The sequence below is a fragment of the Lampris incognitus genome, chromosome 8 (genome assembly GCF_029633865.1).
Source record: "Lampris incognitus isolate fLamInc1 chromosome 8, fLamInc1.hap2, whole genome shotgun sequence".
Classification (NCBI taxonomy): domain Eukaryota; kingdom Metazoa; phylum Chordata; class Actinopteri; order Lampriformes; family Lampridae; genus Lampris; species Lampris incognitus.
The window spans coordinates 20,779,726-20,794,988 of NC_079218.1; the positions used below are offsets into that span (position 1 = coordinate 20,779,726).

Consider the following 15,263-nt stretch of genomic DNA (forward strand, 5'->3'; position numbering starts at 1 on the left):
CATAGAAAACAAGCTAGGCCGTTAGAAAAGGTTTCAGTAATGGGAGGAGCAATTGGTACTAAAGGCTGTATTTGATAGGACACATATGTTACCACTGCCGAGGCTAAATTTGCGGTCAGACAGTATGAGGTGGAGGAGGAGGTGAGTCAGGTTTTTCTCATTAATGTGCGTGGCTGTACTAGGTTTATGTGTGCATGTACGTGCATATATGTGTAAAACGGGGCAGCAGCTGAGCCTGAAGTTGAAGTAATTTGAAGGATAAAAAGAGGATGACCTTGCCAAGGGCAAACTATGCCTGACAGGAGAGGGTGACCAGTGCTGGTACAAGCGAGATGTCCAAGTTTGAACTATTACACACAAATGAACACACACACACATCTTTGTGTATTTATGTGCAAACTGAAAAAGCTACTCAAATGCACATACACACACGATCAGAGTTAACACAAGTAACAAAGGTAGCCGAAATAATTTACTTACTTACTTTTATTAACTGCTTTTTTTGCAATATACGTGCTTTGCAAAATAATGAGATGGAATATGATACTCAGAGAGAATATTCTCACAATAAACTGAGAAACTCAGTTGAGGCTAGGGTTTTAGCAAAAAAGATACAGAGCTCTGCAAAAATGTTGCTAAGATATAGCTTATTCAAATACATGCAGAACCAACTTAAAACCAGCTAGCATGATTACAACAACGGTTTACAATGACATTGCCAGCCAATTAAACCCTTTTTTTTGGTACCCAAATGACCTTCAGAGCCATGGGGCCTATCCATCGTTGTCATCATTAAGTGTTGATTTCTGCATTCTTAGAGATGAATTATAATCAACCTGTATGGTTTAAAAATCAACAGTGCAAAACACAAATGTTTAAAGAGCGCGACTAAATATTTCATCGAATGCTTTGAAACCACTGTATTCACTTTTATCGCCTGTCTTTTAAGTTTATGGGAACAAATCTCACATTTGTTTATGAGAGCTGAATTGAAAGACAAAAAAAGAGCAAAATTAGACTATTACACTGAAATATTACACAATATTCAGTAGTTATTCAATTTCCTTTTCTCTTGTGTATCTGCCAGAATGTGGTTGGAAACAGTAGAGTTGTGAAGATTTTGTGTGCCATTCAATTTCCTCTCTCTCTTATCATACCGTTGTTTTGACTGTATGCATGCAAGTATAACGATTGTTTCCACAGAGTTTTGATGACGCTCACTGTCTCAACTGACAAATGCAACAGACATCTAATTGATCAATAGTCCACTGGTGAGGGAGAGAGGCAGCCATTAACACTGCTGGGTGCCCATGCCACGTTGCCCTCTGTTCTGGAGCTTATAGCGGAAACATTTTGTGGATAAAATTGACAAAAATATTCATTTTGCAATTTTTGTTTTATTACTAAAAATGCAGGTAGTTGATGGAGGAAATTTTGGTAAATGACGGATAAGAACATGGTTCTGTTCACTGTCTTTCTAAAGTAACTGGCATTCAATGTATTATTGTATAGAGCGATAGAAAGCATAGGGTGTGTTTTTAATAAACAGCCTGTGTCTAACAGTGCCGTTCTGCTACGCCGAGGTTAACTGCCATTCTGTGGGAAACACTGGAGGTTACAGGGATTTCTAGGCCACAACTACGTCTGTCCATAAAGTAGAAGTTGAAAACGCTTTGTGTATGTGGCCTGCTAAAGTGCCAAACAACATGTACCAACTTAGGCCACTTTCATGACACATGAACCACTGTCTGGTTGAAGAAAAATACATACTTGGGCAAAGAAAGGAGCTTTTTAAAGACTTAATCACACATGTGTGGAGAATGATTGCACGGACTGGTCTGGAATAACTTATTTTTTTATATATATTTTTTTAAAGAAAGGCTGTTTCTAAAGGCTTAAACATACAATCTCACACAAGATCTCGCAGGATATAAAACCTCCTATACATTTTTGGATCAAGCATAGACTTTCCCCAAACCAGTGACTTTCCATATCAATGCATTTATACCTGCACACATTAACCCCAGATTATTCACCTAGTAATGATTTGAATATAAAAAAACCTTTATATATATATATATATATATATATATATTTACACATACAACTTAAGGCTGTTCAAATATAAACCTAAACCCTTACAATTTTTTCAACCAGACTCCAGGCCAGACAAAACTATATACAGCATCTATACAACATTAACCAATAGCTGAAAAGCCACGCTCCAAATAAGCACACATCTAGCTCCATTCTCGATAGGAAGGCAAAGAACAGACCTGGCCTGGAGGAGCCTTCAGAGCTGGTTCGTCGCTTCGGAACCTCCTGAAACACTCTGTTTAGGTTCTGGCCTGGATTCTCTGTTGGAAAACAAGCGTCGATAAGACAAATAAGACAGTAAGAAGTCACGGCCCTTTGACTGAATGCTTGAATGGCTGGAAAAGATGATGGATCTCAGAACGCCACTTCTAATCCGCAGTCTTAACTATCACCTCATATATATTTGTGAAGGAAGGAGAGGTCTATGTTGAGGGATTGGTTAATGGGACAACCTGACTATTTAATCTCAAATCTAATTTTTCTTCGCTGGGGAATGTGAGGAAAATGATTCTACAGTTGTCAAACATTGTCCTGCTACTCTAAAGGATGTTTTAATCAGCTCTCATTAAAGCCAACAGCTACAACCAGTTGAAATCTATCTGGCCAGATGGAAAATACTACTACTGATAAGAGATATTTTTTTGACTAGGTGAAGCTTCATCATTGTTGGAACTGAAACTTGAATAAGACTGATGGTATCAGTGGCAAACATTGCCATTACACTTAAAAGAGAAAGTCGCCCTAAAACACAAGTAACAAGTTACTATGTTCCTTGATAGCTCTATGGGCCGGTTTCCTGAGCACAGATTAAGTTTAGTCCTGGATTTAACAGAGTCCCCCCCCCCTTTTCTCCCCAATTGTATCCGGCCAATTACCGCATTCTTCTGAGCTGTCCTGGTCGCTGCTCCACCCCCTCTGCTGATCCAGGGAGGGCTGCAGACTACTTGATCCCCATGTTGGTAGGCAACGGAATAGACCGCCATGCTACCCGGACGCCCTTAAACTGATTGTTGTATGGAGAATCTCCATTCAATATTCAGTTTAATCCAGCACTAAACTTAATCTGTGTCTTGGTATCCGGCCTTATAGGTATTTGTCAACACCAACATCACTCCTAGCTAGAAGCTGGAGTGCTAAGTCTCTGTGAACCAATTACCGACTGGAAGTAACATCCTATCAATATCCAAATACGTTATCTAGATAAGAAAAAAAGCATAATGATGTAAATTGTGAATGCATCCAACACACACTGCAATCAAAGCGTGATTGATCTGCAAAACCATCTTAAGAGGTAGTTTGGTTCGCGTCGGGATCGAATTTCAGCCATGTGCAAATGCAATCAGTACAAAGCGCCTGCATGGGTAAAAAAGTACATCTAGCGGGTAGAAATCTCCAGCCAGCAGTTTAATGTATTGTGGGTCATTTTAAAGGTTTCCATTTACCCAGTCTCACCAACTCTGGTATGATCCATTCCCACAACAGCTAACAAGCCACTGAAGTGATACTCACAACATACGCAAACACGATGTGTCAAATGACTCGCCTTCTCTGTTGCCTCTGAGCCATTAAAAATAGCCCTTTAAAAGACAATTTATCTTCTTGTTTTGTTTTTTACTGCTGTTTTCCATGACACCAGACAGACTTTTCCACCTTCTCACCAAACTCAATTCTTTGCATAGTGCATGCAAAAAATTAGATACAATTACAATCACGACACGATGCGTACAAGAACGCATATAAAATCAGCTGTAAGTACAAAGGGTTTGACTGAACGGTGTGTTATCGTTGAGCCATACAGATATAGATTGCATAATGCCAGTATTAAATGGGGTCTAAGAATTAAAACCTGGAGCTGCTTTATTGACACCATTTGTGAAAAAGTTCGAGATAGCTCTTACATCAAAACAAATTTCATTTCCACTGCACTACTAAAGATGAACTGAATGATGTCCCTATATTCCTTTAACATCATTAGTTACATATCTGTACAGCTATTTCTTTTTTGGAGGGGATTTCCCCCCCACATTTTCTCCCCAGTTGTACCCAGCCAATTACCCCACTCTTCTGAGCCGTCCCGGTCGCTGCTCCACCCCCTCTGCCGATCAGGGGAGGGCTGCAGACTACCACATGCCTCCTCCGATACATGTGGAGTCGCCAGCCGCTTCTTTCACTTGACAGTGAGGAGTTTTGCCAGTGGGATGTAGTGCGTGGGAGGATCATGCTATTCCACCCCCACCCGAACAGGTGCTCCGATCGACCAGAGGAGGCGCTGGTGCAGCGACCAGGACACATACCCACATCCGGCTTCCCACCCGCAGACATGGCCAATTGTGTCTGTAGGGACGCCCGACCAAGCCGGATGTAACACAGGGATTCAAACCGGCGATTCCCGTGTTGGTAGGAAATGGAATAGACCGCTATACTACCTGGATGCCCCTTGTAAAGCTATTTCTACATTAATTTTGAGGCTGTAAGAAAAGTGAATGGAAACCTAAGATTATTGAACATTTTCTATAATATTGTGAAAAGGTTTTTTTTGTTGTTTTTTTGCCATTTTAAGGTGGACAGTATTTATTTATGGTTTACCAGACTTTTCCTCTTTTCAGTGTTCTTCCTTTATTAGTCCCACATATTACAACGGTTTTTACTTTTACCATGTTTATAAAGCCAGTCTTCTATTAATTTTCCCTTTTAAAAAAAATTTTTTTTACCTCCTTTTGCTCACCAATTGTATCCGGCCAATTACGCCACTCTTCCAAGCCATCCTGGTCGCTGTGCCACCCCCTCTGCCGATCTGGGGAGGGCTGCAGACTACCACATGCCTGCTCCAATACATGTGCAGTTGCCAGCCGCTTCTTTCTCCCTGACAGTGAGGAGTTTCGCCAGGGGGACATAGCACCGAGGATCACACTATTCCCCCAAGTCCCTCCCCCAAACAGGTGCTCCGACCAACCAGAGGAGGTGCTAGTGCAGCGACCAGCACACATACCCACATCCGGGTTCCCACCCGCAGACACGGCCAACTGTGTGTGTAGGGACAGACGACCGAACTGAAGGTAACATGAGGATTCGAACCGGCAAGCCCCATGCTGGTAGGCAACAGAATAGACCACCACCCCATCCGGACACCCCTTAATTTTCCATTTATTACCCTCAGCGAAGTCAGGATATTCAAAATTTGTACTCTGTTGTTGATTTTTTTTAAGGGGGGATTTGTTAAGTTCCTGTTGTATTATCTGGTGCTGTATGAGCTGTGTCAATGAGTATGTATTTATGTCCATCTCTGGGTCTAGATTTATATTAAAACAAGTCATGAGAGAAAAATCTAAACAAACAAACTTCCAGTTTCAAAGTAAAGAAAATATCATAAATCTTCATGACATAATGCAGACCAGATAAGACTTTAAGTCTGACCAAGAAGTTCTATGTTGCACCTCCAGAACAGACCGCAGTGCACAGACTTATAGGAACATGGTTTTTTTTTCTGTTGGCTAGACCAACTGCTCGCAGCAGGACCAATTGGAAATGTCAAACTTTGACAGTTAGTGTTGCTAACAGTGCTGTGCGCAGGGCTTATACTCAAGAGAGCACTCGTGCTAAATTTGCATTTCCTATAATCCAACCACCTATCAAAGTCCCTTTATTCAGTGAAACAGACATTTATGAGGTTTTGGAATAACTGAACCGCATACTGGGGTTTTGGGTGTAGTGAGTAGAAACGATCGTTGCACTACAGCATATCTAACTGTAATGCATACAAGCTGCATTGCTCCTCTTGCCCAACATCTTTTAAACTTCACTCCCTTCATGAGACAGATTTGAGGATGGGTGCCAGACCAGCTTCTTGAAATACTTCCAAACAAGAAACAGTAGACACGTGTGCATTCTTTGTTTCAACGTACTGCTCAGACAGAGAAAAGGTGCACGCTTTTGAGTACAGCGCTATTCAAAATATGCCTGCCTTGCAAAAGAGCACTAATACTGCATAAAAATAAGAGTTTTTTGAGAGTGTTAAAGCTGCATGCTTCTCAACTCCTTAGTCTTGTCTTGTATTACTGTGCAAACACTACCTGTCACAACAGTCCACTGTTCCACAAAGTGAAGCTAGTATACAGAATAGTGTGGAGTACACTGTGGATTGGTTTCATATCAATCTGAGATGCACAAAAAATAAACATTTAGCAAAGGGAGGGAGGAGTGTATGATACACCATCTTCTATGCCTCTATGCAAGGCTGTAAGGAATCACATCTGTGACCTGTCTCTTATCAGAAGACCAGCAGACCACCATCAGGCTCATGGTCAAAACATCTCATTCAGTCATTCAAAAAAGATGAAGGGTGTGGAGTGGGGGCGCAGTGAGAGAGATAGCAGACACTCAGAGGAAAGAAAAAATAGCATTGAGTCATATTGACAGTTGTTACTAAGGAGATAGCAGTTTTGTTTCATGGCAAGTAACTAATTCCATTTACAATCCTCCTCAAGGACCTGCTTAAGCTATTTGATATGTTTGGAAACCAGAGCATAACCAGTGCTGTCAGCTAAAACATTCAAGGACAAATACTTCAATCTGTGATACCAACTGTTGAGAAATACATGCTCCTTGAAGTTGTTTACGCCTAGCAACACCAATAAAGCAAACGCTATCTCCTTGCAATGTGATCGGCTCTATGTCAAGTCCCATTTGTGAGCTCCACAATGCCCCTCAGAGTTTCCAAAAGCACGGCTACATTGCCATCTAAGACTGAAAATCAACAGGAAGTAATAAGGAGCCTGCTCACTGTGAAAGTCACAGGAAGACATAGGGAGAGCAAAGGGTATGCAGGTTTTCAATCTCGTCGGACTTCACACCAGGCGATTTCTCTGATTAGCACACCTTCAACGAAGGAGGAAGGACTAATAAATGAAACTGATTGCTGTGGAGTCCGCTTGGAATGCAAACATGCATACACACATGGCTCTCCATGCAACATGGTTCCCTACCCCTGAGTTAAGCAGTTAGAATTAAACAGTTAAATTAAAACAGACGTAAGATATAATGTGCAGTGTGATAAGAGGCCTTTTTTTAATTACCAATTGCAGGAAAAATATGAGCTTTCGAATTACCAAACCTTAGCACCCCAATGAAAGATTTTCATCTAAAATATCTAGTTTACCTCTATCACACCACTGAAAGCCTCACCTCTCTGGCGTCCCTGGATGCTTCTCAGCGCAAGGATGTTTTGTTCATCAGACAGGAACTGCTTCATCTTGTGGAAGGGCTCCTTCCCCCGGATGGTCAACTTATTCCATGGTTTAGGCCTAGCCAGGATCTCACTCACAGAGCCCTGAGACAACCCGAGCACATAGTGGCCAAAAATCCTCTGGCCGATGTTGTGCTTGATCAGCTGCTCTTTGACCTGACGTGCAATCTCTGCTGTGTCCATGTCATCCCCTTCAGAGATACTCCCTGCTCCTTCTGATTGACTGGGAGAAGGGGCCAAGCCATTGACATCAGGGCTGCCGGATGATGGCTGATGAGTTTGGGACTGCAAAGGCTGGTGGGATGACAGGGGACTACCTGACAGAGAGTTGGCTGTGGGGTAGTGGGCTGGAGAGAAGAGCAATGTGGGGCTGGGTGACGATGCTGAGTCCTGCAGTGCTTTGGAGTAGAAGGTCTGCATGAGCTGCCGATGGAGCAGGGAGTTAAGTGCTATCTTGCCTGCTAGGGGAAAGGCAGTGCTTACTGATGTCATAGAAGATGGACTGAAGAAGTCTTGCCCACCCACTATACCAATTCCTGAAGGTGAGAAGTGATGGGTGCCATTGGCAGCAACAGTAGATGTATCCTCAGAGTTGCCCTTACTAATGCCAGTGCGCAGATGCAGCCGGGATGGCGAGGAGGGAGAACCCTGCAAGTTCGTGCTCATGGGGTTAGCCGGAATATGCTGTGGCCCTTCTAGTGACTCTTTGACCTTTTTCCCTGATGCACCTGTGGAGTATAATGAACATGATATTGATGAAACATCACAAACAGGGACCAATCACGGCTAGAAATGAAGCGTTTCACCAGAGTGGAGGAAACAAAGCCATTGTAGCTAGCAAAGAGATAAGGCAGAACAAGCTCATAAAACACCTTTACCAACAGAAAGCATGTCATCAACAACTAAAACCCAGGAGCAACCATGCTTCTAACCATGGCTAGGGTTATTTTTGGACTATTTCACTTTCAATTATGCCACAATTGTAAACTTTTATATCTGTTGAAATGAATTCTGGTCGGCTTTGAGGTTGCAATAAAGTGTTAAAAAATTGGGAGTATTGCTTAGTTTAGCATTATTCAGTGTCAACATTTCTGTGAATACCCTTGCCAACTCTGCCCTCCAATGTCATGTGGTGTCATGGCGGTGCCAATTGCTGATATTACCTTTGTATCAATGTTGTGAGGATGAGCATTAAGAGGGGTAAAAACCATTCTGTATCTGGGCAAATAGAAAATTTGCAGCTTTTCAGAGAGCTACATTACATGCTTGATCAGGCCCAGCATCATCAAAACAGCTGTTAGCACATTTTTAAAATTACATGTCTGCAGCATATAACATGAATACTTACAAACTAAACATATTGTAAGTTCAGAGCAATTTGCAAATGGAACGCAAAACCCCTTTTTATCATTCAACAGATGTACAATTGAATGGATCCCGGATGTGCTACGAGGGACAAATATTGATATCGTCACTTCAGATGTCCACTTTTTCCCAATTCTATTCTTCTCCTCCTAGGTTTAGATCATGTGAAAAAGCAACTGTATACTTTTAGAGCAAGACTGTTTACCAAAGCTCTTTCACCCCAGATACGGTAATTTACTGTAGTATGTTTGTCCGAGTTCGACAGCTTTTTTTCAAGCTGTGTGTGATTTCCTGTCTGCCAGCCAGACTTCCCATCTGGAATCCCTGGAGGCATTCACAGATGTAGGAACTAAAGAAGCACTTTACAACTTCAATCACCTTGGCACATAAAAACCCTGCACCAATATAATCTGGTATGAATGTTTGCACCTTTTGAATAAGGGGTTAGTTAATGTTACTGAGGCCTTTTTAACAGTTTGCCTGTATCGTTAGCAACTAGAATTGAACATTTCTATTTGTGAACTGAGTTTACTTTCAGATTTTTGAGACCATCTATGTTGGGATTTGTCAGTGTGGAGATTAATGGTGAGTGTGAGTGTGTTTAGTTTATAGAACTTGGCATGTCACAGCATGAGAATGTGCTAATGTCTTTGAGCCCAATGGAGGAGCTGTGCTGTATCTCTGCTTCGTGGCACACTACTCCATCAGTGAAAATGTATATCAGCCTCAATTTTTGCCTCCATTCCTATCTTTTTTCTGCTTGTGTTATGTATGTGTTTGTCAGTATGCAGTATTGGGGATTAACTAATTACATGTAACATTGTTAAGTATTAAATTACAAAATAAATGTAAACTTTTTTTTGCCCTTTTTTCACCTTTTTCTCCTCAGTTGTACATGGCCAATTACCCAACTCTTTCGAGCTGCCCCGGTCGCTGCTCCACCACCTCTGCTGATCCAGGGAGGGCTACAGACTACCACATGCCTCCGCTGATACATGTGGAGTCGCCAGCTGCTTCTTTTCACCTGACAGAGAGGAGTTTCGCCAGGGGGATGTAGTGTGTGAGAGGATCATGCTATTCCTCCCAGTTCCCCCTCCCTCCCGAACAGGCGCCCCGACCGACCAGAGGAGGCAATAGTGCAGCAACCAGGACACATACCCACATCCGGCTCCCCATCGCAGACATGGCCAATTGTGTCTGTAGGGACAACTGACCAAGGCGGAGGTAACACGGGAATTCAAACCAGCGATCCCCATGTTGGTAGGCAACGCAATAGGCCGCCATGCTACCCAGATGCTCAATAAATGTAATTTTAATCCATTACAGTTACTGGGAAAAAATATATAATTAAGTTACAACTACTGATCAAAATGTTGGTGAATATAAAGGGGTTATATCCAGATATATTCTTTTCGGTAAAAAACTCATATGTGGAACATAACATTCTTTTTGTTGCTTTGCATCTTTTTGCCTTTCAGAAATATCTTCTTTTGTCTTATTTCCAGACAACACAGGTCAGCAAAGGTGTTGGGACAAATTTGAGTTCAACACCATAAAGGGTAGGATGGCTTACAAGGAGCTGTATCTGCATCTAGACAGGTTCTATTCATTGGCAGTATGCGCTCAAATTTTGACCTTTCAGCTTTATTGCCCAGTTTAAAACATTTGTTAGAAATGTAATCAAAAAGTAATCAAATGTTATATTACTTTGATGAAGGAATTAAAATAGTGGCAATACTTATTACATTTTTAACAGGGTAACTAGTAATCTGTAACATTTTACATTTAAAAAGTAACTTTCCCAACACTGTATGTCCAGGCAAGTGTTCACATAAAATATTGGTTGTATGCTGGATGTGAGCTCAAGGTAAGCTGCCCCAGCAATCTATAAATCCCTGACTGACGCTGTTACCCACCATGGAGAAAAGTGCCCCTCTGGGTTTTTATTTTTTGAGGGAAGGTTACATTCCCGTGGATAGATCTCCAACAATAATCATGGCTTTTACATCAACCAGAATGATTACATTACGCTATCTGTATCTACTGCAATCACAGGCATCAGGCTGGTCTCAAAAAGTTCTGATAACATCTTTAAAGATTATTTCCCTGCATGTATGTATGTGTGTGTGTGTGTGTGTGTGTGTGTGTGTGTGTGTGTGTGTGTTTCCACTTACCACTTAGCTCATTGTTGGTCAGAGAGGACCTCTCTGACTGTAGGCTTTGACTCTTCCCTAGCAGCAACACATCCACGGGCTTCAAGTCCTGATGGAGGAGAGGGGTATTATTAGGAATTAAATCAAATGGCTATCGTAAATTCTAAGTGCTACCGGTACATATTTCATCCTCATTTGTCAGTTTTCTCCATCTATGATGATACCTGTGCTGAAGAACAGTTTGATGAGCCAAACTCTGTGGACTTGAGGATACTGTTAAGAAACAGAAAAAAAAAATTTGTTGGTCACAAGATTCACCATAAAGCAAGCGGCATACACAAATACAGAAACATTTCATCTGTTCCAAGTAACTAAGGCCAAGTGCTTGGTGGACAAACTACTGAAGTCTGATAACTCAATTAAATCCTTCAATGCTATTAAACTGGCATACATGGTGGTAACCCAATAAGCTACTTGACACAAAATGACTTCAAAGTAAAGGAAAACTTTGAATGAAAAAATTGCAATAAAATGCTCCGTGATTACAGAGTTATTAAGAAGGGAATATCTGCTTTCTATTCAAAAGGTTGCCACAGAATGCACTATATAACCCTCGTATGTGGAGTATCAAAGAATGTATTTATTTATTTATTTTTACCCCCCCCCCTTTTCTCCCCAATTATATCCAGCCAATTACCCTACTCTTCCGAGCCGTCCCTGTTGCTGCTCCACCCCCTCTGCCAATCCGGGGAGGGCTGCAGACTACCACATGCCTCCTCCGATACATGTGGAGTCACCAGCTGCTTCTTTTCACCTGACAGTGAGGAGTTTCGCCAGGGGGATGTAGCACATAGGAGGATCATGCAATTCCCCCCTGTTCCCCCTCCCCCCTGAACAGTTGCCCCAGCCAAACAGAGGATGCACTAGTGCAGCGACCAGGACACACAGCCACATCCGGCTTGTATCAAATAATTTATAAACAGCTGTTTATAATGATATCACATTCCATAGATTCTAATTAAGAAAATTACAGTAGCTGTGTTTACATGGATCCTTGTATTCCACTAATAACTGGAATAATAGTCCAATCAGAATAAAAATGCCTCATGTAACCACCTCAACCAGATGAGACTGGCCCGATCGGAAGGAATTTTCAATCGGGTTGAGAGGGGTGGTGTAAACCTTTGATAATCCGTTCAATAGGAAAATAATAGCACCTAATAATCATGTGAACGCTTAATCAGATTGTTTCTCTTTGGTTGGAAGAAATATATTCTCTCTACACATATTTGGCCCACGTGGGGGTAACATCAGGTGAAGTGAACGAGTTTGTCCCCGTACTATTAAAAGTGACCGACGACACGCCACCACTTAACTGACCGGCTTATTCACGGCCAAATATCGATTTTCATTGATTTCCTTGACAGTTTTGTGAATTAAAGTGTTCTTCATTTCTCTTCTCATCACGTGTTGAGTAGCCAGCTTGCATTCTGCTGCCGCTGTCTGTGAATATGTGAGGACACTGTTTGCTTGCTTGTTTTGGTCGCAGCCTTTTTTCAGTCGTCCTCGTTGAGGTGTCCATCTTAATTTTTCAAAATACACACCTGTGTTCAGATGGTTATGGAGTGATATCTTTGTCTGTATATGTAATAAACCTTGTCCTAATTTCTTTATGAACTGTCAGTGTGTAACACCCTAAGTGAAATTGTGTAAAATCATTCAGCCAACTTTTTTTCCCGCGTTTGCTGCTCACGAGTGCTGCTTAATTAGAAAGAACAGCAGAAACGCACATATTGTACCCAGGACACGATGTGGGTCCATCTTGAAAATTGTATTAACAGGCGGAACCACTTCTTCTTTTGTTATATTTCCGGTAAATCAGATGCTTCACACAGGGCGGAACCACTTTGCGCATGTCAAAAATGTTATATTCTGATTAGATGCTTTGGGGCATGTAAATGCACATCTTATTGGATCACTTTATTCAGCGTCCATGTAAACAGTTAAGTTGGAATCTCTAATCAGAATTATTTCAATCAGGAGGAAGAAATATTGTCTGTGTAACTGCAGCGAGTGAGCGCCAGGCTCCTAATGAGTGTCAAGACAGACATCATCACAGACTATTGGAGGCAGTTAAATTACTGCCAACCAGCTACAGCCAGAGTCCCAAAACATGAGCAGTGCTTCCCAATAAACTTAATAAGCTTATCTGTCAGCCAACCTTAACAAAGTTAGGCTCTTTGATTCTGGGTGAAACAGAGATAAGGCATAGCCTGACACAAAAGAGAAAAAGGCCAGATTTTTTAGTCAATAAAAAAAAAAATCCAATTGCTACTTGACAAATTGTGAACAATACAGATTAATTTTCACATCTAGGGCTGGTTTATGTAACATGGAGAGTGAATTCAAATAAAATATGGAAAGAGAAGAATAGCTGTTAGTGGTATCAATTACATTAACCCAAACAGTAATAGTTAGTACTACGCACTACTACTACTACTACTACTACTACTACTACTACTACTACTACTACTACTATTGCTACTATTTTTGGCTGCTCCTGTTAGGGGTCGCCACAGCAGATTGTCCGTTTCCATCTCTTCCTGTCCTTTGCATCTTCCTCTCTTACGCCAGCCACCTCTGCATGTCCTCCCTCACTACATCCATAAATCTCCTCTTTGGCCTTCCTCTCCTCTTCCCTGGCAGCTCCATGTTCAGCATCCTTCTCCCAATATACCCAGCATCTCTCCTCCACACGTGTCCAAAACATCTCAATCCTGCCTCTCTTGATTTGTCTCCAAACCGTCAGACCTGAGCTGTCCCTCTAATATACTCGTTCCTAATCCTGTCCTTCTCCGTCACTCCCAATGAAAATCTTAGCATTTTCAACTCTGCCACCCCCAGCTCCACCTCCTGTCTTTTCGTCAGCGCCACTGTCTCCAAACCATACAACATAGCTGGTCTCACTACCATCTCTTGTAAATCTTCCCTTTAACTCTTGCTGGTACCCTTCTGTCACAAATCACTCCTGACACTCTTCTCCACCCACTACACCCTGCCTGCACTCTCTTCTTCACCTCTCTTCCACACTCCTCGTTACTTTGAACAGTTGACCCCAAGTATTTAAACTCATCCACCTTCGTCACGTCTACTCCTTGCATCCTCATCATTCCACTATCCCAACTCTCATTCACGCATATGTATTCCGTCTTGCTCCTACTGACTTTCATTCCTCTTCTCTCCAGTGCATACGTCCACCTCTCCAGGCTCTCCTCAACCGGCTCCCTACTCTCACTACAGATCACAATGTCATCTGCAAACATCATAGTCCACAGAGACTCCTGCCTGATCTCATCTGTCAACCTGTCCATCACCACTGCAAACAAGAAAGGGCTCAGAGCCGATCCTTGATGTAATCCCACCTCCACCTTGAACCCACCCATCATTCCAACTGCACACCTCACTACTGTCACACTGCCCTCATACAAATCCTGCACCACTATTACATAATTCTCTGCCACTCCCGACTTCCTCATACAAAACTACACTGCTTCTCTCGACAACCTGTCATATGCTTTCTCTAAATCCACAAAGACACAATGTAACTCCTTCTGGCCTTCTCTATACTTCTCAATCAACATTCTCAAAGCAAACATCATATCTGTAGTGCTCTTTCGTGACATGAAACCATACTGCTGCTCGCTAATCATCACCTCTCCTCTTAACCTAGCTTCTATTACTCTTTCCCATATCTTCATGCTGTGGCTGATCAACTTTATAGCTCTTTAGTTGCTACGGCTCTGCACATCACACTTATTCTTGAATATCGGTACCAGTATGCTTATGCAATAGCTAGCACTACCTATGACCCCAAAATTAGAGAAGATATCAGAATGGACCACTCTAATAATCCCGTGGTGCAGTCATAATAACAGCTCGGAATAACCCCTCAGTCCCACTGAAAACAGCAAAGGCCAAATGCAACTGCTGCCTCCATCTCATCAAAGCACCTTTTTGATAAGCAAAGGGAAGAGGCTAACCAATGAGGCATAGCCTCAATGGGCTTTTATTCAAAGACTATATCTAAAGGTTAATGATGGTCTAGAGGGGGGCTTGGTAAAGAGTGCAAATGTCATCAGTATGGGTCTGAAAAGAGAAAACCTGAAACCCAGCCTACTTTTGCTCTCAACTCTGCCACATGGCACGTCTACGGCCTGAAGGAAGAAATGAAATTTGTCCCGCCTCATTTGTGTGGCTTGCTGAACCGTCGCTTAAGGTGGCAAAATGGCCGATGGAAATGGGGACAAATGCACAAGTCATTTACCTAAGCTTCTTCTTGAGCTCCTCATAGTCGGCTTGCTCATGGAGCTTCTCTTCCAGTTGCTGTATAAAAGAACAAATGGTTA

General features: G+C 42.1%; 1 protein-coding gene across 1 annotated transcript in view; it reads right to left on the bottom strand.

Moving 5' to 3' along the window:
- The window catches only part of cux1a (cut-like homeobox 1a), a 185,378-nt gene that overhangs the window by 26,423 nt on the left and 143,692 nt on the right, over window positions 1-15,263 (bottom strand). The window contains exons 12-16 of the mRNA XM_056284797.1: window positions 15,182-15,240; window positions 11,082-11,130; window positions 10,879-10,966; window positions 7,279-8,067; window positions 2,277-2,357 (exon numbers count right to left, since the gene is read on the bottom strand). Coding sequence (XP_056140772.1) covers window positions 2,277-2,357; window positions 7,279-8,067; window positions 10,879-10,966; window positions 11,082-11,130; window positions 15,182-15,240 — 1,066 coding nt within the window. The remainder of the gene's footprint in view (window positions 1-2,276; window positions 2,358-7,278; window positions 8,068-10,878; window positions 10,967-11,081; window positions 11,131-15,181; window positions 15,241-15,263) is intronic.